Below are 21,536 nucleotides of genomic sequence, written 5' to 3'. Positions count from 1 at the left end.
TGCCCATGTTACTGTTTGAACTAAGTCAGAGTTAGAATATATCTTATATCCCATGAAAACTTCTGGAGCATATTGGTATCCGACATAGAAAATTCCATTGCAACCTTTCTTGTCAGACAACTTGGCAGAAGGTTTTATTTCAATGTCTTGTTCCACGTATAAGAAAGAGTTGTCAATAGAAATAATATGAAACCTGTCGCAAGCAATATCTACTGTTGTTGAAGAACCTTCTCCAAACTCACCTACATTTCCATAAGAAACAGCAGTTGTATATTCGTAAGTTCCAGGAACTATTTCTGACCTTCTAATGGCATTGTCGCATTCGTTATACCATTCGGAAACATTTCCATTCATGGCATCCAAAACTGTTGGCGTTATATTCTGAGCGGCGTACATTTCATATGGGTAAAAATATAGAATAGTTGGATTTATGTGTCATAATAGAACCCACTCGGACCAAGCTTTACTTTCTTCCTGACTGAGTTTTTAACTCTTCTTTTTCCTTCATTGCCACTACTTTCACTAGATGAAGTTACTTCTTCACTACTTTCACTTTGTTCTACTCTTCTCTTCTTCTTTGGTAACTTGCCCTCTGCTTTAAGTTGTTGCATCTTTGCATCATGTTCATCTAGTATGTTGCAAATTTCACGTGTCCTTTTTGCCTTTAGGCTCTGGTCGCCCATCTCAGGTATCCTATATCCTAGAAAGATTTCGTCATAGTTTGTATTTGAGTCTTCGCGTATTGTTTGCATGACTCTTTCCTGAGTTTCCGGTTCAAGCTCTTCAAATATAGCTTGTCCATATGGAATAAGCTTGTTTCCAAATATATGTTCTTGTAGCCATTCTGGTTTTCTTTCCATGTTACCAACAATATCTTTTGTGAATGGGAAAGCTTTTACCCAACGTTTCAGTCTTGCGTCATTTATTTCTGTAGTTGGTTTTATTTTGTCAAGGAACATGTTTTTCAATACTAACATTTCATTTGGTACTGTCCATTTGAGTTTTCTTAAATATTCATCCCTTCTCGGTTCATTGTCTGCAAAGTAAGTTTTTATGACATTTTGTAAACTTTCGTTTGCAAGGTCATGTACAATAGGTTCTCTTCCTTCTCTCTCCCTAACTCTCTTTCTAAACTCTTCACCAAATATACCATCTCTATGGTTCTGTGTAGTTCTTTGAGATAAATGTTTTAGAACGTCAGGTGTTATATTTCCATCAGCCATGTTCATTTCATACTGGTTCAAAATATCTGCATGTTTCATATCTTTCAATGGCATTAAAGCCGCGCTGAAAATACCAGCTAAATCTGGTTCACCATTGACTTCCATTGCGTCTACAACTTCTTGGAATTGTGGTTGTAAGTTTATGAACCACCTATCCGGGTTAGCTTTATGACCCCATCTCATTGTAGTTCCATAGTCTGCAGAAACAAAAGTAGGTTTGTTTCCATATTGGCTAGGTTCTGAATGAACTTTAAACAATGTTTCATTTCTATATGTTTTGTTGAAATTTAACCTTTTATTTTCACCGAGTTCATCCAAAGATTGAACGTTATATGGTCGTAAGTAAAAAGGGTTGTTGTATTTGCGTACATTTTCTTTCAGTACTTCCATTCTATGCTGAATATTTTCATCTGGTGTTGGAGTCTTTTGTATGTCGGCAAACATTTTTCGATATTCTTCTACCATGTCAGCCGAATTTTTCTTAGACTCTTGGAAAGATTCCATATTCACCTCATACTCTTGTTGAGGGTCAAGATTTTTCGGCTGTTCCAAATCTTCATCTAGTTCTGTGAAGTTAGTTTCCAAAGGAGGGACTTGTTCGTTTCCTTCAGGCTCTTCTAGCTGTTGTTGCTGAACTATTTCTTCCATGTCTGGTTGTATCTGAACTTCTTCCTGTGGAGTTTCTTGTACCTCATCTGCTGGCATTTCATATATTCCGAGACCGTTTTTAACAAGTTCCCTATCTAAGTCATCCGGACTCATAAACCTTTCTTCTTTCGTTCCGTCTCTATTTTTTACGCGTTTCATGAAGAGAGTTGAATTGTCATTTAGCTCTGACACCAAATATCTCGGAGTAAATTCAGTCATGTCATTTGGATGATATGCTATTAAATCATATCCCTTAGCGAGCTTGTATTTTCCAGGTTTGAAATTATATCCCATTTGGTGCTGAGCCATAAAGCTAAATAGGTTCGGGTCAGTATTTCCTTCCTTGAACTTTCTAATAGCTTCTTTATATCTGTCACTAAAGTCAAGAGTAGCTGGGTAACCATAGTCTTCTTTAAGCATTTTTAAGAAATCTTGGTTTCCTTGTTCTCTACTTCTTTTATGTCCTTGCTCTGTTTGTGGTTGTTGTTGTGCAGGGTTTTGAACTGTTGGTTGCTGTGCTGGTTGTGGAGGTGGTTGTTGTGCTGGTTGTTGTTGTTGTTGTGCTGGATTTTGAACTGTTGGTTGTTGTGTTGGTTTTGGTGCATGCTTGTGTCTGTGTCCATGTGACGATGTAAATGTTCTAGGTAGTCCTGGTGCAGGTGCTTCTCTTGGAGGGTTTGGTGGTATATAAGTTCCACTAGCTAGTATATAAGTTCCACCAGCTGGTATATAAGTTCCACCAGCTGGCACATATGTTCCATCTGCAGCATAGTGTCCTACCTGACTTTTCGTTTTTAAGAAAGCATTTACTAGGTCTGTTTTGGTCTGTTGTAACTCTTTTTCTTGACTTTCCACAACAGTTGCTTTAACGGCGTCATAGGCACTTTGAACTGCCTGTCTCGTTGCTGCATCTGTTATTTTCGTCATATTTTGTGCTACTTCTTTTAACTCTTTGTCGAAACCTTCAGACTTCAGTTTCTTTCCAGATGAGAAGTCGTTCACTTGTTTCACCTTACTATGAAGAGCTTCGAAGGCGTTCTTAAAGTCAGCATTTGTTAAAGCTTCATTTGAACTGTCTTCATCCGCTTGTATTTTTGTCCTTATTGACCCTATAAGCTGGGCTGCTTTAGCGTTGGCTTGGGCATCTAACCAGTCATTGTTAGCTTTTATATATTCTGCGCTTTTCATTGCCTTTTGCATGGCTGCGTCGTTATTTTTACTTTCTTGTGCTAAGTTTTCATACTGTACGGTTTGGTTTTGCAACTGTAAAAGTTTTTCTGCCTTTACATTTGCTTCAACTTCTTTTTTATACTCATCGCTATCCATATATGTCTTCAGGGCTTTTTGTTTTATCTCTTCATCTTTCAGTACTTTATATTGAGTAGTATGGTTTTTCAAATTTATGACATCTTGTTCCATTTTTGCTACTTCTGCTGCTTTTTCTGACACTTTTTTCGCATATTCCTCTGTACTTAGTTCTTTCAGTTGTTCTTCTTTCTTCTTTTTCTCTACGTTTAACTCATTGAGTTTCTTTGTGTGTCTGTCATATTCTAGTTTCTTTTCGTTTTCACTTATTTGCTTCTGTATGTCTATGTTTGACTTTTTGACATCTGATATTTGATTTTTGAGTGAACTCAAATTCATTTGACTTTGAGGGTTATAAGCTGTTCCGTCTGCAGCTCCACCATAGCCTGCCATTTTCGCTAAAAGTGCCGCTCTTAAACCTCCACTCTGTGCACCAATAACTCGGTTTAAGAGCATAGGATTGCTTGACATTTGTTGCAACATAGTGGGGTCATTCAGCATTTGTTGTTGCAACTGTTGTTGTGGTGTCAGTTTTACTATTGGATGTTTCAATGCTCCCTTCCTCTTACGTATATTCTTACGTAGCTTACGTGGCATTTTAAGTGAAGTTAAAAAGCGGTTTTCGACAGATGTTTATATGACACTTCTTGTTCAGCACAAAAAACTACTCGGTCAAAGTGTTGTCAGTTTTGTAAAATAACCGTCCTATCTTGTTTTAAAAGGGAGAAAAGGCTTCTCAAAGTATACTTCCTTGGAACGCCTGTAACTTTTCCTGTAGCGACGATAGACCCTTGCTTGTCCGGACAAAGTTATACTAAACATCTTCAGGGCTAGAGGGCACGAAGTGCCTGGAGGCCCCACTACCTTTTTTTTTTTTTTTTTTTTTTTTTTTTAAACGCAACCTATAAAAACTCTAAGTTATCTATTGGAATGAATGCGAGCTCTTCAAAATAATATATAGAAACTTAAGTATATAGTACGTTCTAAAGTTGTTACCATAAGAATTCTTTCGTAAATAAGCAAAAAATACAAATGATTTAAAAGTTTTCTGAATATTTAACAATTAAGCCTATAAGAAGCTTTAAGAATCATTCTATGCTAAATTGTGATGGTGCTATTTGATCATTCTTGGGCAATCCCTGTCTTTTTAAGTTGAAAAAATTATGGGAAATCTGGGTATATCCGAAACCATTGTTTTCTACATGTATGACATAGTATTTTTTTCTTCTAAGGAATTTAAGGGGTATTTCATATGGTAGATAGCAAATATGCCTTTTTTAAAAATTAAGAATGTCAGACCAAGACGTTCATCCAAACAAATACACCAAATTACGAAGTATCTATAAATACTACATTGATTCATATATTGCGCTGTATCAGCTGAAAACGGATAAGGAAGAAGAATTAAAGTTAATTTACAAAATGATCAAAACAGAATTGATTGATTCAAAGAAATATCCACCAACCAAGGTTGTACAAGACGTTTTAAGTATAATTCCATATAATAATCGCTATACAAAGTCATATTTATTTCTTGCCAAACTCATATCTGATTATTACCATGTTACAGAGGTCAGCAATGTCGTACCTATTTCAAACTTCTTGTTTTATAAAGAATATGGAATTAAATTAGACAAATCTGATGATTTTGAAAAAATTAAATCAGATAATCTCGATATTCATACAGAAAATACAATTTACAGAGCAATTATGAATAACGACAAAGAAAAATTCATCACATTCACTGAAAGCGATAGATTTGATGAATATCAAACGCTTGAAAGCGATTTATATCCATATTTCCTAGAAGGATATTCATTACTTGAATTATGTTGTTACCATGGAGCAGTTGATTGTTTCAAGTTTTTAATAACAAAATTCAGCTTAGAAATAACTAAAAAATGTCTAGGTTTATCATTTTTAGGTGGAAATCCAGAGATTATGAGTGAATGCTTGAAATATCAAGAACCATATCAAGATTGCATGAAATATGCAATTATTTCACACAACATTGATTTTGTTACATTATTGAAGAATGAGTACGATATAGAGATCAATTTAGAATACTGTGGAATTTACAATAATATTGAATCCTATTTAGTTTATTTCGATCAAACCAATGATATAAACAAATGCTTTGTTTATTCACCGATTTTAAATATTCCATCCTTTTTGGTATACTTCCTTTCACATGGTGCAAATATCAATGAAAAAAATGAAGATGGAAAAACCGCACTTCATATTGCAGCAGAATATAATAGTAAAGAAACTGCTGAATTTCTTATTTCGCATGGTGCAAATATCAATGAAAAAGATAATATTGAACAAACTGCACTTCATATTGCAGCAGAAAATAATAGTAAAGAAACTCTTGAATTTCTTATTTCGCATGGTGCAAATATCAATGAAAAAAATAAATATGGGCAAACCGCACTTCATTTTGCAGCAGAATATAATAGTAAAGTAATCGCAGAACTTCTTATTTTGCATGATGCAAATATCAATGAAAAAAATAAATATGGGCAAACCGCACTTCATTTTGCAGCAGAATATAATAGTAAAGTAATCGCAGAACTTCTTATTTCGAATGGTGCAAATATCAATGAAAAAGATGAATATGGACAAACTGCACTTCATATTGCAGCAGAATATAATAGTAAAGCAATCGCAAAACTTCTTATTTCGCATGATGCAAATATCAATGAAAAAGATGAATATGTACAAACTGCACTTCATATTGCAGCAGAATATAATAGTAAAGCAATCGCAAAACTTCTTATTTCGCATGGTGCCAAAAAATAATGTTCTTACATAAAATATTTTCGAAGAAGATATTTATTAGAGAGTAATTTGTATATAAAATAATCGTTTTTGCGCATTTTTTTGGACTTAAGTTGTTAGATATGATGAGTTATATTATTTTCATCCTGGTGAAGTTGCACATGAATTCACTGGATAAAGTCTTCCAAAAATGCAAAGAACTCGGCTACATCTTGCGAGGAGTAGTTTGAGATGATGCCGAAGATAAAGAACCCTTTCCATTTGGCTTTACTGGTGAAACTGATGTTCCGAGAGTAGATATGTTCTTTCTTGGCCTTGTTAAAAATCTTCAATCTTTCAGAATTTTAAATATTAATATTCAATTTTCTTGAGGAATAAATAAAAATTGATTTCATCTCAACTATATTTCTCCATTTGATATAATGAATACGAGATAAAATACTTCATTTTTAAGAATTCACACCTAAACATTCTTCAGTCGATACTATAGTATGTTGTGACAATTATAAACGATTTGACACGCTCATATTCAATGAGAATCATCAGATTTAATTACACAAATCTTATAAACATATGTGTTTGATAGTATAGTATGATGGAGTATTTACTAGGTCATATAATGCCAAAGTTCAAAGACATAATGAATAGTATTGGGGATTTTCAAGCTAAACTACGATTTTGACACGTAAATTTTGTCAGAAATAGTGAAATTTTGGTCTTGGTCGCGCCCGTATTAAAAATTTTCGTCTTCCTTCCATAACATTCATATGAAATTCGTGAGATTTTGACGAATCAAGTTTTCATATGAGGCAAAATTTTTGTCACTTTTTAATGCGCCATTTAGGAAAAAATCCTCAGTGGGTTGAAATATCAAAAGTCATTGAATATCCACCAGAAGTACTCGAATTTTATAGTCAGCATCTTATTGAACAAACTCTTAAGTTTGAAAAAGAATTTGCGAATACTTTAAATGATCAAACTTATAATTTGAAACCAATTTCACTTCCACCAAATGGATTGCTTAATAAAGGACTTATGTGCTTTGCTAATGCATCTTTGCAGCTCTTATTTTCATCAAAAGAGTTTGTTAGTTTTATATTATTCATGAAAAACAATATGCGATTTTTCTCAATTGCTCAACTTGCTTCGGCACCAACATGGTCTGCACTTTGCAAGTTTGCACGATCATATGCCACAGAAAAAAACATAATTTCAACAGAATCAATGGATGAATTCTTCGGTCCATTTACTTCTAAGCGTCATCCATTAACAATGGAAGATGCCGCCGAGTTTACAATGTTTTTACTTAATAAACTTCACGATGAATTACAAGAACTAATAAAATTAGGAGATATCAAGCAAGATGCAGGCGGATGGCAAGCCAAAGGAATTAAAAGTGGTCGCATTACTGTTTCTGATGAATGTGTTAAGAGATCTCCAATAACTCATATATTCGGTACAATAGTAAGAGCTGATACACTTAGCAATGGTCATTCCAGATCTGTTGGTCATGAGCCATATCTTGTCCTACCTCTTGACCTTTCCCCGACTTTAGAAGAATCAATTGAAAATTTCTTGAAATTTTCAGACGTTGATGACGGAACATCCAAGAAGAATTCATTCCTATCTTTACCGTCTTCCATAGTAATTGCTCTAAAAAGGTTCGCTTTCGATGGAACTGGTGTAATTAAAAGAGATGATATAATTAAGTACCCAAGCAAACTCAGATTGCTTAAAACTGACTTCGAACTTGCTGCAATAGTTATACATATTGGTTCCAGCCCTGCTTCTGGCCACTATATTTGTATTTCGAAGAGAACTGATGGACACTGGCGCGAATACGATGATTCTGATGTTTATGGTATCAGAGATGGTACAGAGATGGAACAACAGGCTTATCTTCTTTTATATAATAGAGTTTAGATAAATTTTGTTTGTTATATGAAATATTTTTTTTTATTTTTAGTTTTCATGCTTAGCTGTATAGTTTTCACATAAAATCTGGAAATTAAACACAAACGAATGATAGAATTAAACTAAATTTAATAATAATATTTGGATTCATAAAAGCAGGGCCCACAATTTTATTCCTATGCATATCAGCCACTCATAACCTTTGGAAATTCATATCATATTGGATTCACTCCCACGATTAAGATAGTTTCCCAAAAAATGTTTGGGAAAATATGATTAATTATCATAAAGTCTACTGAGATATTGAAGCGTTAGATATGCTGTTACATGGTACTACTTCTAAAAGTATAAATGTAAGATTCCTCTTTATTTTTTATATTGTTGAATCTGACTAATCGTCTTTTATCAAATCTGAAATTTTAAAAAAGTAATTTAACATTAGCCGGTATGTATGAATAAATTACAAAAATCCCGAAACAATTGCTTTATTATTTTGAATACTTTATGCAAGACATCCATTGAATTTTACACTCAAGTGTTTTTGGTAGAAATTTAGTATAAGCAATTATATACAAAATAAGATAGTTGAAAGTCAGACAAAAATTGAAAACGAGTCAAGAATAAAGCACAATACTGTTAGTATGAGATTTTATACCCCATATTTAGGAAGATTCCAATTGAATTAAAAACCATCAAGTTTTGAAAAAAGTTATTCAATTAAAAAAGCTTGAAATTGTATATATAAATATGGTCTGAACTTATCCACCATTTCACCTTATCAAATTCAGAATTATTTCTGAAAACTGTCAAATCATGGAAGATGAATAATCTTTTAGTAAATGCATTTTAGTGAATAAATGATCTGAAATCGAATTTGAAAATTAGTCACCTTTATAAAGGTTAAAAAAAATGGGATCTCATCCATGCAAGCTTTTGATGGATACGATCCTTAATGATAAAAACTTCAACATCCAAGCCTTTATTAAAAGTGGTCTTGGTGAATTTATCAATCAATTAATTAGTTATTTCAATACATTCAATAAGAAACAAGAATCATCTTTCTTCAAACGCGCTAAGTTTGTTAATTCCAAGAAAGTCTTAGAATCTTTGAAGAAGATCTTCGGTTCTCCAACAATAACTCACTTAGATGGTGACAAGAATTTCATGACTAACCTTAACTTGATCTTCTGCACACTTCTCCATCCAGAATCCCCAGCAGAATGCCGTGCTGGCGCACTTGATGTGTTCTTAATTATGATTGTTCTTGTAAATCAAAAAGATCTTCAATATTTCCAGAAATCTCTCTCAATGATGATCCCATATGCAATTGTTGCCAGAGGTTCAGACGTTAACGACTTCAAGGAGAAGATCTACAAGGACATTAACCCAATTTATGTTGAAAATCCAAAACCAGTCACAAGCGATCAGGCTAAAGCATCGCTTTCCACGGTTCTCACATTTGTATTCAAGAATTGGACTACACAAGGTTCATTTGTCCAATCAATTTTAATGAATAACATTTTGAAAGTTATTTACAGGGCCAGCATTGAAAAGGCAGGCGTTCCAACACAAGACTATGGTTTCTCTTACAACCCAGAGATTTTCCATGAAGAAATTGTCCAATTTATTCAAAAATTGCTCAATTCCGAAATGGACATCTCACCACTCTTCGCAAACAGGGATTCCATTACCGCCATCTTCGCCGTTGCTGAAGCCACCACAACACAAGCTGTTATCAGTGGTCTTTGCACTTCATGCATCCTTATCTCAACAGTTTACTCGAATACAACATATTACAACGCATGCTACAGCTCTAAGGACTTCAACAAGAACACCGGTAAGCTTATCTTCAACATTCTCGCTGCAAATTGCAAGAAAGATGGTTCAATGGAGCAAGCACTCATTACTGCGTCATACGATCCGATCAAGAAGTATCTCGAGACTGTATTACAAGAGTTCCAACTCGCGCAAACCTATTTCAGGTCAATTTTCCAAATAAATGACGAGAACCATGGCGTTTTCGCACATTTCATCTGCTGCATACTCCGCTTCTTAGTTGATTCGAACGAGAAACGTCCTGAAGTTTGGAGTTTCTTCATAAAAGAATTTTGTCAGCGAAAGATCGGTGCCGCCGCCTGTTCATACTTCCTCCAATACTTAGTAGTACTCGGATTACCATCACTGTTCGATTTCGATACAACAAAATCGCGTTCTTTGGCATCTCAATTTATTCAACGAAATAAGAGGAACAGACAAGAATCCTGCTACGACTTTATTGGTGAGAACCTCGAACAGATCATCGAAATACCACACGAGTTCACCAGAAAGGTTTTGAAGCAAGAATGGGCTCCATTTTCTGATTTCGACGAGATTATTAGCAATATCTTCATCCAACCACTCGAAATCAGTCCAGACAAAGTCCTTCCTATCATTAACTTCATTGTTCCGTTCTTTAATTTCATCAAATTGGATGATGAACAGCTTTCCTTATTAATGTTCATTCCTTTGTACCAGATGTCAGAGACACTTGCAAGATGTTCATTATTCCCACCAGGAATCAAGATCCAGTCCCAAGTTCCTTATCAAATCTGCGGAAACTTCCTTTTCCAGGCCATCTTCGACCAGCCGTACTCCGAAATCAGAACAGCAGCGTTCTCCGCACTCGCCAAAGTCCTAAACCTCAAAGAGATCCAGAAATATCTTGGTCAGAAGAATTTATCTTCTTGGTACGCAGCATTGATGCTTCAAATGACGAATGAGAACATCGATATCAGATCTAAAGCGTTCTTCGAGGCTCAATCCACTGTTCAAGACGCTTTTACAGGATCATCTTATTTAATTCCTCTTATGATGGCTTTACTTGAAGAAGGATTAGTCGACAGATCACAACAAACGATGTCCTTCCTTTCTTCATTCCCTCTCTTCAGAATTGAACCGAAAGTCAACAAGAATTTCCTCGATGGCATCATAAAAGTCATCAAATCCAACAAGAAACAGTTCGTCGCCAACGCAGAGACACTTCTCAACAAGACAGGAGCAAATCTGAGAAGCAGAGCCATTGTTTTACTGAAAAAGATCGATGATGAAATCAAAAACTGCAGAGAAAGACTTGAATTACTCGAATTCGTTGATCCCGCGTTCAACGCATTACTTGCTGATGAATTATCACGTGATAAGAACGAGATTGACTCGAAATTAGTCGAAGATATCCTTAAAAGGTTCATCCATTACATGGCAATCAAGAGAACAGAGAGTATTTGTTCCATCAGAACTTCAATGATGTACATGCAAATGATGATTGACAATTATCCACAAATTGTCAATAATTATGTCAAAGAAATTTCAAATCTCTGCATCAAATTGACAGAAAAAGATGATGTTGAGTGGTCATTCCAAGCCATCAGACTTACAACTGATCTATACGTAGAAACAGGCAGATTGATCAAAGTCAGTGATTTCTACAAAGATTTCGCTCTTTTCTTGAGAAACGGAATCACAAAAGAATCCCAATTTTCTCAAGACATCAAAGACGTTATGTCAAATTCCTTAGAATTACTGTCAAAGAACTACATGAGGTATCCATTGCCTTTGACACCGAACTTCTTGACTTCTCTCGCATCAGTTAACAACACGAAGCCAAGTTACAACATTTTCAGATGCATGAATACGTCAAGAAGATCTTTGACAACAGAAAACAAAGTACAGATTTCCACTCAATTCCCATCAGGTCAATTTGTTTGGGAATTCACGCCCGTAAATCAGTCAATTGTCAAAGAAATGAAATGCAGTGAAGTGAAGTCATCGTCACTTTTCACTAAAGAGGAACGTGTTCCAGAGCCGTATTTATTCAAAGACCAGAAGAGTTTCTCAGACAAAGTTGACACTATAATTGACAGTTTCAAGATCGAAAAGATGGATTTGTTCCCTGACGGTCATGATCTCAACGAAACACTGAATAAAATCATCGCGATGCCTAATGATTACAAACAGATGGAGAAGGCCAAACTTGGCAAACTCACTCCACCAGAGATAAACATGAATACTCCTGCAGCTATTTTGAATTCTGTTCATCTCATGAGTCCAGACAATTTCGATAAATCAAGACTTTACACAAATGACACAAGATCTAATGATTTCTTGGATAAAGCTAATGTTCATTCAACAAGATTGGGAACAAAGTTCGGTGTCATTTACGTAAAGGATTCTTCAGAAGACCAGAACGCAATTCTCGGTTGCACGTTACCTGATGTTTCTGAACATTTCAAAGAGTTCGTTACCGGTTTGGGTTGGCCGATCAATTTGCAGAAACATCCAGGATATTTGGGCGGTTTGGATGCGAAGAACGAAAAGAACGGCCGCACATCTATTTACTACGCTGACTTTGCGCATGAAGAGATGTTCCACGTCGGTCCTCTTCTTCCTAACGATCCTAGCGACAAACAGCAGATCTACAAGAAGAGACACATCGGAAATGACCACATCCACATCTGTTGGTGCGATGCTGCTAAAGATTACAACACTGCAACGATTTCTTCTCAGTTTAACCAGGCACACATTGTTATTTATCCATTACAAAACGCTTTGTTCGGTGTGAAGATTAAATGGCGTGATGATGTTCCATGGTTTGGCCCATTGAGATGCGATTTAGTTGTCAACAAACTGGCTCTTCCTTCTCTTGTTAGAGAGACAGCAGAAGGAGCAATGCTTGCAATCTACTTCAAACAGAGCACTTTCTCTCATCCTTTGAGTGACATTAAGAAGGTCATGGACAACTTGAATGACCAGTGCCAGGAGAAGGATAAGAAGAACCCACACATCGTATTCACTACTCTTCTTCAGCCAATCAAAGAAACTGACAACTAAGCATTTAAGTAAAAATGATTTTTATTATTTATCTTTATTTTTTCTATTACTTATAACATTTTTCCGATCAAATACCGTTCATATACATCAATGTTTCATTAAGTGTTTGATGAGTGCATATATTCTGTTGTTGGATTTTTGAAATTTGATGATTTGTTTGAATCTTTCTGTATTTCTACTTGAGTATTGGCACCTGCATATATTCGAAAAGCATTTACAATTCCATGGTTCTATCCATCTAGCTTTATGGTAATGATTTGAGGAAATTTTGATCAAAATTTTAGATTTTTATTAAAGATGGCTATTGTTTCATATGTGCTTTTATTATCCATGATGATTAAAATGTATCAAACTACGAAACTTTAAATTTCATATTTTTTATCCTTCAAAATAATGCTAAGTAAATTCGATGTTTTTCCGAAATTCGCAGACAAAAGTGTCAATATTCAGACATTCACAGGTGGTTTGATCTCGTTTCTTACCACTCTATGGGTCTGTTTCCTTTTGGTCGGTAAAATTCATGGTTTAATTTATCCAGAAATCAAATCTTCGGTTGTACTGGACAAAGAACACGTCGATGGTCAAAGAAAAACATTTATCAACTTTGATATCACCATTGGTTCTCCATGCACAATGCTTCATATTGATCTATTTGAACATGATGGTTATCAAAAGACCAATATCATCGAAAATATCTCTCTTACTAGATACGCTCAGAGTGGAGAAGATATTAATGATCTTCTCGAAAAAAGAGTTCCCTCGAAATCTAAAAAACAAGATTTTCCTCCAGATTATTGCGGTAATTGCTATTTATCAACAGACAAGAAATGCTGTAATACATGCAGAGAAGTTATGGATGTATTCAAGGCCAAAGGATTAACGTATTACGCTTCTTTCAGATGGGAACAATGCATTCGCGAAGGAGTTCTTGATTTCGGAAATGAAACATGCAGGATCAAAGGCAAGCTCAAAGTTAAAAAGCAATCAGGAAATTTCCACATTGCTCTCGGAGCAAATACAAATGACAACTACAAAGGCCATTCTCACGATTTAAGTAGCGTAGATGCAAGCCACAAACTCAATCATGTTATTCATTCCCTTACTTTTGGCGAACCTGTTGATTATTACAAACCTCAACTTACTGATGTCGAAATGCAGCTTCCAGAGCTAAATGGTAGCAACTATTGGATGGTTACATATTATTTACATGCAGCTCCCGAGCGTATTTCAACAACAGACAAGATTGATTCGTATAGATATTCTGCATTTCCAAGTAGAAGAAAAGTAACAAATAAAACGAAGAAAGGATTCCCAGGAATTGTATTTTATTACGATTTCGCACCTATGATTGTCGTTTATCAGCCAACTCATGGCTCAATTCGTTCTATCATCGTAGACATCTGCGGAATTGTCGGAGGAGCCTTCTCATTTGCTGCCATTATCGATGCTTTGGCTTTCGGAGCACTGTCTGGCATTAGAGGAAAAACAATGATAGGAAAAGCTGCTTAAACTATTGTTTTTATTCTGATTGTGTTCAAAATAACATAGATATTTTCTTTGTATTCATATTTTTTGATTATTTGAATAAATTAACTCATATGTATTCAAATTAACTTTTTGAAGCCATATTTTTAAAGTATAACTAAAAATTCGCATTTTAAAAAGAATAAACATTTAAATTTTAGTAAAAATAATCTAAAACACAAAAAAATTATTGAGTTTTCTCTTCTGGTTTGGGTTCTTCCTCTGGTTGATCTTCCTTCTCAGGTTGCTCTTTTTCTTCTGGCTCCTTGGATTCTTCTTCTTCTGGTTGATCCTTTTGATTCATTTTATCTAACGCTTCTTGGATCTTTTGAGCTTGCTGATCAATGATTTGCTGCAAATATTGTATATTATCATTTTCTTTTTGTTGAATCTTTTCGCATTTGCGTCTATTTTTCTCCATTTCTTTTCCTTCGTTTTTAATCTTTTCTTCAATGGATTTTCTGATGTTTTCTAATTCATTTGGATTGTCATGAATAATCTTTAACTGCTTTGTTGAGTAGTTGCGGAGCTCACTTTTATTATAAGCGAATAACTTCTCTGTAAGGCCATCAATTTCAGCTTGTAGATCATCAATGCAGTCTTCGTTAGCTTTTGCAGATGCAGCTTGTCTCTTTAAACGGTTCAATTCCATAGCAATAATTGCTTCTTTGTCTTTCATTGTTTTAACGCTCTGAGCAAGGTGTTTTTGCTCAAGGTAGTACATTTGGATCTCAATTTGTAGTTCTTTTGAAACAGCCAATTTATCACTTTTTTCAATCTCATCAAGTTGCTTTTTCCTCTCATTAAGAGATCTCTCAAGAGATTTAGCGGTCTCTTCGAGTGTCAAAAGCTGATTTTTAGAAGCTGTCTTGATATTGCGATTATCATTTGGTTGAGTGTAAACGCTCTGGATTTTATTATTGCGAGCTTTAATAAGTGCTTTCATGTAAGCTGTTTTTGACTTCATTTGCTTTCTTTCTAGTTCTAATTGCTGAGTTTTTAATTTGATATTATTAATTTCGTCTTGAGTAATTCTAGAACCTGAGTCCTTTGGAGAGTTCAGATCTGGAAGACGGGATGTTCGATCTGTACTAATAGAAGTCTTCGCGCGGGTACGGTTCATTAAGATAACGAATTTTTGACATTTTTTTCTCACTCAACTATCGTGATATAAAAACGAATTCTTTATCAGGAAAATGATGATACTATCGCATAACTCGACAAATCATCTAATTTTATTTGTTCAATTGATTCTTTGTTAGATGAATCGTCTCATTGATGAACAAGAATAGAATAATTGGAACTGACAATAAGAGCATTGCCGAGTGATATATGAATTTTTCATGGATTGATTAATTCGATAACAGTCTTAGTAATCTCTCTTGTATTGTAGAAATTCAGTGTAAAAATCTTGATAAAAGTATAAGTGCATTCCACTTCAATGTATATTGGCCTGATAATTTACTTTAATATTTAAATCAACTTGAAACCACATATTTATGAATTGATTCTGGAAAATACACAAATTCACTAACTAGCCTTACTTTGTTTTTAATACTTAACGTATAAATCAGATTAGTTTACCTATTTAATAAATATAATTTACCAAAAAAAGAAAGAAATCTAATAGTTAGTATTAGTACAACGAATTAATTTTGGCCTTCTTGGCGCTGGATTTCACGACAAAGCTGAACTAAGTATGGTGTTCTATCATAAGTGCATAAGTGGCATTCCTTGCCAAATTGGCGACGGTTGTATGCTCCGAGCATTTCTGGTCTCTGTGATTCGTATTTAAGGCAATTTGCTGTGAAATTAAATCCTGAGCATTTCAAGAAATCATAAATAAGCTGAAGTTCGAACTTCTTGTCTTCTGGAACACCCTTAAATTCCATGAGGGCTGCTTTATTTTCTGGATCAAGAAGATGCTGGCATGCAACTGTTGCGATATCTTGTGCATTTTTAAGAACTTCTTGTTTAACACCTTTCTGCTCTAAAACGTCATTGAGTTGAGCAACAATTTCTGTTTGGCAATCTTCGGCTACTTCTTTGATAGTACTCATTCTCTGTTTACAAACCGTTAGTGTAAACTGCAAAATCGATCTTTTCTTACAAAACGCTCCATAACGCAAATATCATAAAGCCTTATCATGTAACAGATCACTTGAGCTAACTTTCTCATGAAAAACATAAAGGATTTCATATAATGTTTAATATCTTCCAATAAATAGGAAATATGCAAGGATGTGAACATCAAAATTTAATTGTATTCGTTGAGGAATGAACAAATATAAAGAACAAACAGTATTACTGATGAATTATTTTATTTGTAAATATTTTAATAGATTATTGAAAAATGGTCATGATTTACTTACAAACTATAAGGAGTTAGTTTGATAATTAGATTCTGCTCCTAGAAAATCGTAAATAATTTTGAAAATTGATAAAATTGGAGTTTTTTAGTAATTAGTCAAAAATATTATATTTTTATCCTCCTTTAAGGTGTTTTGTAGAATATCATGTGTAAAATCATTTGAAGTCTTTTGGATGAGTGCTTCTCCAACTGACGACTATGTTCAAATGGTTGAAGAGCTAAGAGAATTACAAGTAAAACTAATCAAAGAAGACACTTTTTACGAATACCTTGAAAATGAAACAAAAGAAACAATTTCAAAATTAGAAAAAATTTCATACAGAGCTAGATGCATTCAAAAATACATTATTACATTCTTAGCAAGCACATTTCGTGTTAAACCTTCCAGTTATTCATTGCAATATGTTAATTCTTTATTTACATATGATATTGGACAAAAAATTCCATATAAGATTGCAGACATAGATTTAGATCCATTCTACAAAGTAGGTAAAGCATGCGTACAAGATTTTGATATTTTATCTAATATTTCAGTAAAATTAATCGATACTCATCCAGAATTTGTACACAATCTTTGCAATTCAACCATACCAGCCTTATTCCAAAACTTATTTACTCGAAAATCAATCATTGAATTTAATAATTTTACAAAAACATTATTTGCCAAATTTCCTTTATATGTTCCTCGCTTTCTTTCTTTTATGTTAATGCATCCATTGATGTCACAATTTATCGAATCAGTTATCGAAGAAATCCAAGTTCCGTACACAGATGAAAATTATATCGAAAAATTCATTGAAAGCTGGAATAACAACTATACACTAATGCCAAAACTATTCATTGACATATTGAAGAACTCTTCTACACCAGAAACCCTTCTTTTTGATCTTTTTGTGAAACCAATTTTTCAATTTCCAAAAATGCACTGTTTACTTCATCAACTTGATGAAATCGATGAAAAGAGACTTGCACAAATCATAACTCAACTTAATACCATGCAAGATAAGCTCTGGGAGGCATTTTCCGACTCATCAGAATTATGTGACTTTCCAAAAGAAGAATCCAATGTCCAAATCCAAAGTATCTCACAATTCTTTGTCTTTTCAGACGAGGATCTTGTTATTCTATCATATATTGCAGAGATTGGCAAAGAAATGGATTTATTAGACATTGATGTTCCAGAAATTCAACCATACAAAGTTATTTTCATTTTCCCGGAGCCTGTCGAAGTTCCACAAGCATCAATGAGTAGTATTATACTTTATTCATCACAGCCTGATGATATAGAGATGAACATCAGGTCATTAATTGTGAAATGTCCTCCAATTATTCACGCGAGTTCTCTTTCACAAGAAAAAAACTTCTTTTTCGAAATCAGAAAAATGTTGGCTTTCATTCCAAGAGAAGAAGAAACGTCGTTCGAACTGAAGATAGTTAAAGTAGAACAGATGGTTAAAGATAGATATACATTTAGAAACATTTTGGACATATTAAAAAATGCTTTCGAAAAAAGATCAAATGAACACATAAAAAGTTTGTCAAATATTGCTCAAATGAACAACAAAAACAAGACATTGCATGTAAGTATTGAAGAACTAACTGAACATTTGAAGAATAGAATGTCTGTATTAAGATATTACTTACTTCAATCGTGGAGTAATGATCCACAAAATGAAATTTCTTTGCCTGAAGATGTAATTGAAAATCCTGATACTTTCAGCGAATTCTTCACAAAAAGCTATGGAATATGGACTGAATGGCTGAAGAACAAACAGTTCTTTACTTGGGATGATACAATGGAGTTCCATGAGTTCTTGATGAGAAAAATTCCTTTGGAAAAATTTGTTGAAAAACATCAAAATTTGGTTGAAGAAGATCAAAAATTTGTTGATTTAATTGACAACAAAAAAGATGAGATAATGGAAATGATTAAAGATAAGTTCATTAAAGTGTTCTTGAATAGACCAGAACTTCTTGATGAAGCAGAACTTTATTGTCGCCAAATATTTACTGAGAAATCTCCTTTGGAAGCATCAAATAAAATGCATTTGATGTTTAGAGAGTTAATTTTCGTCACTGAATCTGAAGTAAAAGATGATGCAGGAGAAAATGAATACACTCCTCTGAGATTGCTTGTTTTCATTAGAGCAAGACCTCAAAATTTGTTCTCTAAGTTGACATACATGTCTCATTTCTTGTACTCGATGATGGAAGATCCTTTGCAAGTTGAAGTAATAACAATTTGCGAAGCTCTTTGTGGACATTTCCGCGAAATAATCGATAAATTTACTGAACATCCTGCTGAAGAACAACAAGAAGATCAAGAGCCGCCATCTCCAACTACATAAGAAAATGTCTTTTTATTCTGTCTTTCATTAAAAATTCTATAAAATGTTTGATTATTTTATATATAAAAAACAAAGATTTTTTGAACAAACAAAGTTTTTATCATGATAAAATGATAAACATAGATTTAAAATCTCTCAATAATACCATAGACAATATTATTAGATAGGTACTGGCAATAATATTTAGTATTTCTTTATTTTTGAGAAATATATTTTTGAATCAAATTCATAATTTCATTATTAAATTTTTTTGCATAATCAAAAGCGGTATAACCGTCATTTGTCTTAGTATCAATTTTGGTTCCATTTGATAAGAGAAATTCAGCTATTTTAGGTGAGTCGTAAAGAGCTGATAAATGAAGTGCAGTTTTTCCATTTTGATCTTGTCTATTCACATCTGCACCACGAGCTATAAGATTTTTAACCATTGATTCGTTGCATTTCCTTGTTGCTATCATTAATGGAGTTTCTTTCTCAGAGGTTTCGTCATTGACATCTGCACCACTAGAAATTAAAATATGCATTAAAGAAATGTCATGTAGTTTTGCTACATAGTGAATTGCGCTTTTCCCATGAATATCTTTAATGCTTAGATTTGCTCCTTGCAAAATTAAATATTTGGCTATTTCAATGCTATTGTACTTTGCTGCCATAATAAGAGGTGTCATTCCAGCATAATTCTTGATATTTATATCTATCTTGCTTTCAACAAGAATCTTAACGGTTTCCATGTTATTATTGTACACTGCAAAATGAAGAGCAGATTCCTTATTATCATCTTGCGCATTTATATCCGCGCCATAACAAATCAATAATTTTAAAATATTAGAACGCCTATTTATGACTGCAAAATGAAGAGCAGTTAAATTAAATTTATCTCCTTGATTAATATCGACGCCACTTTCCAAAAATGTTTCACAAAATGAAGGAATATCTAGTATAGGAGACATTGGAAAGAAACTATTAATGTTTTCTGATTGATCCATAAGCAAGAAAAGAGCAGAAAGATTATTATATAGGGTGTCCAAAGGTGTGTTTAGCACAAACCTGAATACTGCGAATAGAAATAAACAAGTTACATATATATAAAGTTTATTTAAATATAATCACCATTGGATTCAATCACGCGTTCGCAGCGATCGATCCAGGCTTGAAAGACACGCTTTAAATCATCATGAGAAAATTGCTCAAATTGCTCTCTTACAAAATTTTCAAGATCATCTGGACTCGCGAATTCGCGTCCTTCAGCTCTCTTTTTTAGCGTGCCGAATAAATAAAAGTCAGAGGGTGCAATATCAGGTGAATAAATTGGGTTTGGAACAACTTTGACATTGTTTTCCACCAAGTAATTCATTACCTTATGACTTTTGTGAACTCTTGAATTATCAAAATGAATTGCAAACTTTTGTTTTTGTTGTTTGGATTTCTCAAACTCATCAGAATTGATAATTTGAGTAAGAACATTGTCAATTAGATACTGAGCATTCATCGTATTAGGTTTTTGAAGAATATCAATTGCGATGATGCCATTCACGCCCCAAAAAACCGACAACATCATCATTGGTGTGTCAATTTTTTTCTTCGGGAATGTTTGCGGATTTTCATCCTTCGGGATCCACATGATTTTGGCTTCTGTTGCATATTGAAACCAAGACTCGTCCCCTGTTACTAAAAAGCGAAACTTCTTGGATTGATACGCACCCAATATAGAGAGGAGCTCTTTCGAAGATTGGACTCTAGATTTTTTTTGAACTGAATTAAGGTTGTGCGGAACCCAACGTGTATACGCTAGTTTGTAGTTCAAATAATTGTGCAGATAATAACTGACTGTTGTACGTGGTATCTTTGTCATCTCCTCTATCCTTCTGAGTGATGCTCTTGGGTCTTCATCTAGCGCTTGAAGAATTGCTTTGATTTTTCTTTGATCCGGCGATTTTTTGTCAATTTTTATGATGGGCGCCTTTTTGTTCATGAAGTGATACATCCTAACATGATACGTTACAGTGGAATAGCTAGGAGCATCCATACCGAAGCATTTTACCAATGTCTCGTAGATTTTTTTACAGTCTTTGCATTTTTTTGCAAGAGCGAGGATGTTTTCTTTATGATTCATTAAAAAAATGAAAAAAATCCCGCCAAAATTTCCCGCGAAACCGCCTCTTGTCTCAAAATTCATTTTATATCCCGGCATGGCGCCAAAATACAACATACTCATCATATACATATATTCATATTTTTTATTATATATTTATAATCAGCATATATCTCCTTTAATAGTCTCATATAGAGCGCTGTGCTAAACGCACCTTTGGACACCCTATATTGATAACATTTTTCGCGGTCAATTTCTATATTGTATTCATTCATTAGAAACGAAATAAAGTCAATGTTATGAGAAATAATTGCGTATTCCATAGTTACATCTGAAGGACTTTTAAATGTTAAACATTGATTCATGATATCAGGATTCCCACTAAGAAATGAATAGGATGTACAGTTCGCGCTTAAATGGAACAGTTTCTCATTGAATTCTGATTTTATCATCTTGAAACAATTTAT

The 21,536-nt window shown here is 34.0% G+C and overlaps 11 protein-coding genes across 11 annotated transcripts, besides 2 other annotated features; 5 read left to right on the top strand and 6 right to left on the bottom strand.

The window, feature by feature from the left end:
- Nucleotides 1-1,463: part of a mobile genetic element that runs on past the window's edge.
- Nucleotides 1,464-1,817: 354 nt separating this feature from the next.
- On the bottom strand, nucleotides 1,818-2,291 carry TVAGG3_0532000 (protein of unknown function, DUF4106 family; the record flags this gene model as incomplete). The annotated part of the gene is made up of 1 exon (XM_051237614.1): nucleotides 1,818-2,291. A coding segment is annotated over one exon (474 nt), but the record flags the coding sequence as incomplete, so codon positions are not given.
- Nucleotides 2,292-2,482: 191 nt separating this feature from the next.
- On the bottom strand, nucleotides 2,483-3,197 carry TVAGG3_0531990 (kinase-related family; the record flags this gene model as incomplete). The annotated part of the gene is made up of 1 exon (XM_051237613.1): nucleotides 2,483-3,197. A coding segment is annotated over one exon (715 nt), but the record flags the coding sequence as incomplete, so codon positions are not given.
- An 872-nt stretch (nucleotides 3,198-4,069) lies between these two features.
- Nucleotides 4,070-5,978, top strand: TVAGG3_0531980 (ankyrin repeat and SOCS box-containing protein 4 family; the record flags this gene model as incomplete). The annotated part of the gene is made up of 1 exon (XM_001581976.2): nucleotides 4,467-5,978. The coding sequence occupies one exon, from the start codon at nucleotides 4,467-4,469 to the stop codon at nucleotides 5,976-5,978; it is 1,512 nt and encodes a 503-aa protein (XP_001582026.1).
- Nucleotides 5,979-6,788: 810 nt separating this feature from the next.
- TVAGG3_0531970 (ubiquitinyl hydrolase protein) lies at nucleotides 6,789-8,371 on the top strand (the record flags this gene model as incomplete). The annotated part of the gene is made up of 1 exon (XM_001581975.1): nucleotides 6,789-7,880. One exon carries the CDS (start codon nucleotides 6,789-6,791, stop codon nucleotides 7,878-7,880), a length of 1,092 nt encoding a protein of 363 aa, XP_001582025.1.
- Nucleotides 8,372-8,774: 403 nt separating this feature from the next.
- Nucleotides 8,775-12,757, top strand: TVAGG3_0531960 (GTPase activator protein; the record flags this gene model as incomplete). The annotated part of the gene is made up of 1 exon (XM_001581974.2): nucleotides 8,781-12,734. One exon carries the CDS (start codon nucleotides 8,781-8,783, stop codon nucleotides 12,732-12,734), a length of 3,954 nt encoding a protein of 1,317 aa, XP_001582024.2.
- A 370-nt stretch (nucleotides 12,758-13,127) lies between these two features.
- On the top strand, nucleotides 13,128-14,243 carry TVAGG3_0531950 (vesicle-mediated transport; the record flags this gene model as incomplete). The annotated part of the gene is made up of 1 exon (XM_001581973.1): nucleotides 13,128-14,243. One exon carries the CDS (start codon nucleotides 13,128-13,130, stop codon nucleotides 14,241-14,243), a length of 1,116 nt encoding a protein of 371 aa, XP_001582023.1.
- Nucleotides 14,244-14,390: 147 nt separating this feature from the next.
- TVAGG3_0531940 (uncharacterized protein) lies at nucleotides 14,391-15,436 on the bottom strand (the record flags this gene model as incomplete). Its single annotated transcript, XM_001581972.1, has 1 exon — nucleotides 14,446-15,381. The coding sequence occupies one exon, from the start codon at nucleotides 15,379-15,381 to the stop codon at nucleotides 14,446-14,448; it is 936 nt and encodes a 311-aa protein (XP_001582022.1).
- Nucleotides 15,437-15,840: 404 nt separating this feature from the next.
- TVAGG3_0531930 (uncharacterized protein) lies at nucleotides 15,841-16,340 on the bottom strand (the record flags this gene model as incomplete). Its single annotated transcript, XM_001581971.2, has 1 exon — nucleotides 15,908-16,318. One exon carries the CDS (start codon nucleotides 16,316-16,318, stop codon nucleotides 15,908-15,910), a length of 411 nt encoding a protein of 136 aa, XP_001582021.1.
- A 427-nt stretch (nucleotides 16,341-16,767) lies between these two features.
- TVAGG3_0531920 (VPS9 domain family) lies at nucleotides 16,768-19,046 on the top strand (the record flags this gene model as incomplete). The annotated part of the gene is made up of 1 exon (XM_001581970.1): nucleotides 16,803-18,977. The coding sequence occupies one exon, from the start codon at nucleotides 16,803-16,805 to the stop codon at nucleotides 18,975-18,977; it is 2,175 nt and encodes a 724-aa protein (XP_001582020.1).
- A 125-nt stretch (nucleotides 19,047-19,171) lies between these two features.
- On the bottom strand, nucleotides 19,172-19,927 carry TVAGG3_0531910 (Ankyrin repeat family; the record flags this gene model as incomplete). Its single annotated transcript, XM_001581969.1, has 1 exon — nucleotides 19,172-19,927. One exon carries the CDS (start codon nucleotides 19,925-19,927, stop codon nucleotides 19,172-19,174), a length of 756 nt encoding a protein of 251 aa, XP_001582019.1.
- A 66-nt stretch (nucleotides 19,928-19,993) lies between these two features.
- Nucleotides 19,994-21,297: a mobile genetic element.
- TVAGG3_0531900 (Mariner transposase) lies at nucleotides 20,074-21,201 on the bottom strand (the record flags this gene model as incomplete). The annotated part of the gene is made up of 1 exon (XM_051237612.1): nucleotides 20,074-21,201. One exon carries the CDS (start codon nucleotides 21,199-21,201, stop codon nucleotides 20,074-20,076), a length of 1,128 nt encoding a protein of 375 aa, XP_051095436.1.
- Nucleotides 21,298-21,536: the final 239 nt, after the last annotated feature.

This window comes from Trichomonas vaginalis, chromosome II (genome assembly GCF_026262505.1).
Source record: "Trichomonas vaginalis G3 chromosome II, whole genome shotgun sequence".
NCBI classification, from domain to species: Eukaryota; Parabasalia; order Trichomonadida; family Trichomonadidae; genus Trichomonas; species Trichomonas vaginalis.
Note: the sequence above shows the minus strand (reverse complement) of the source record. Positions and strands in the feature narration are given on the sequence as shown.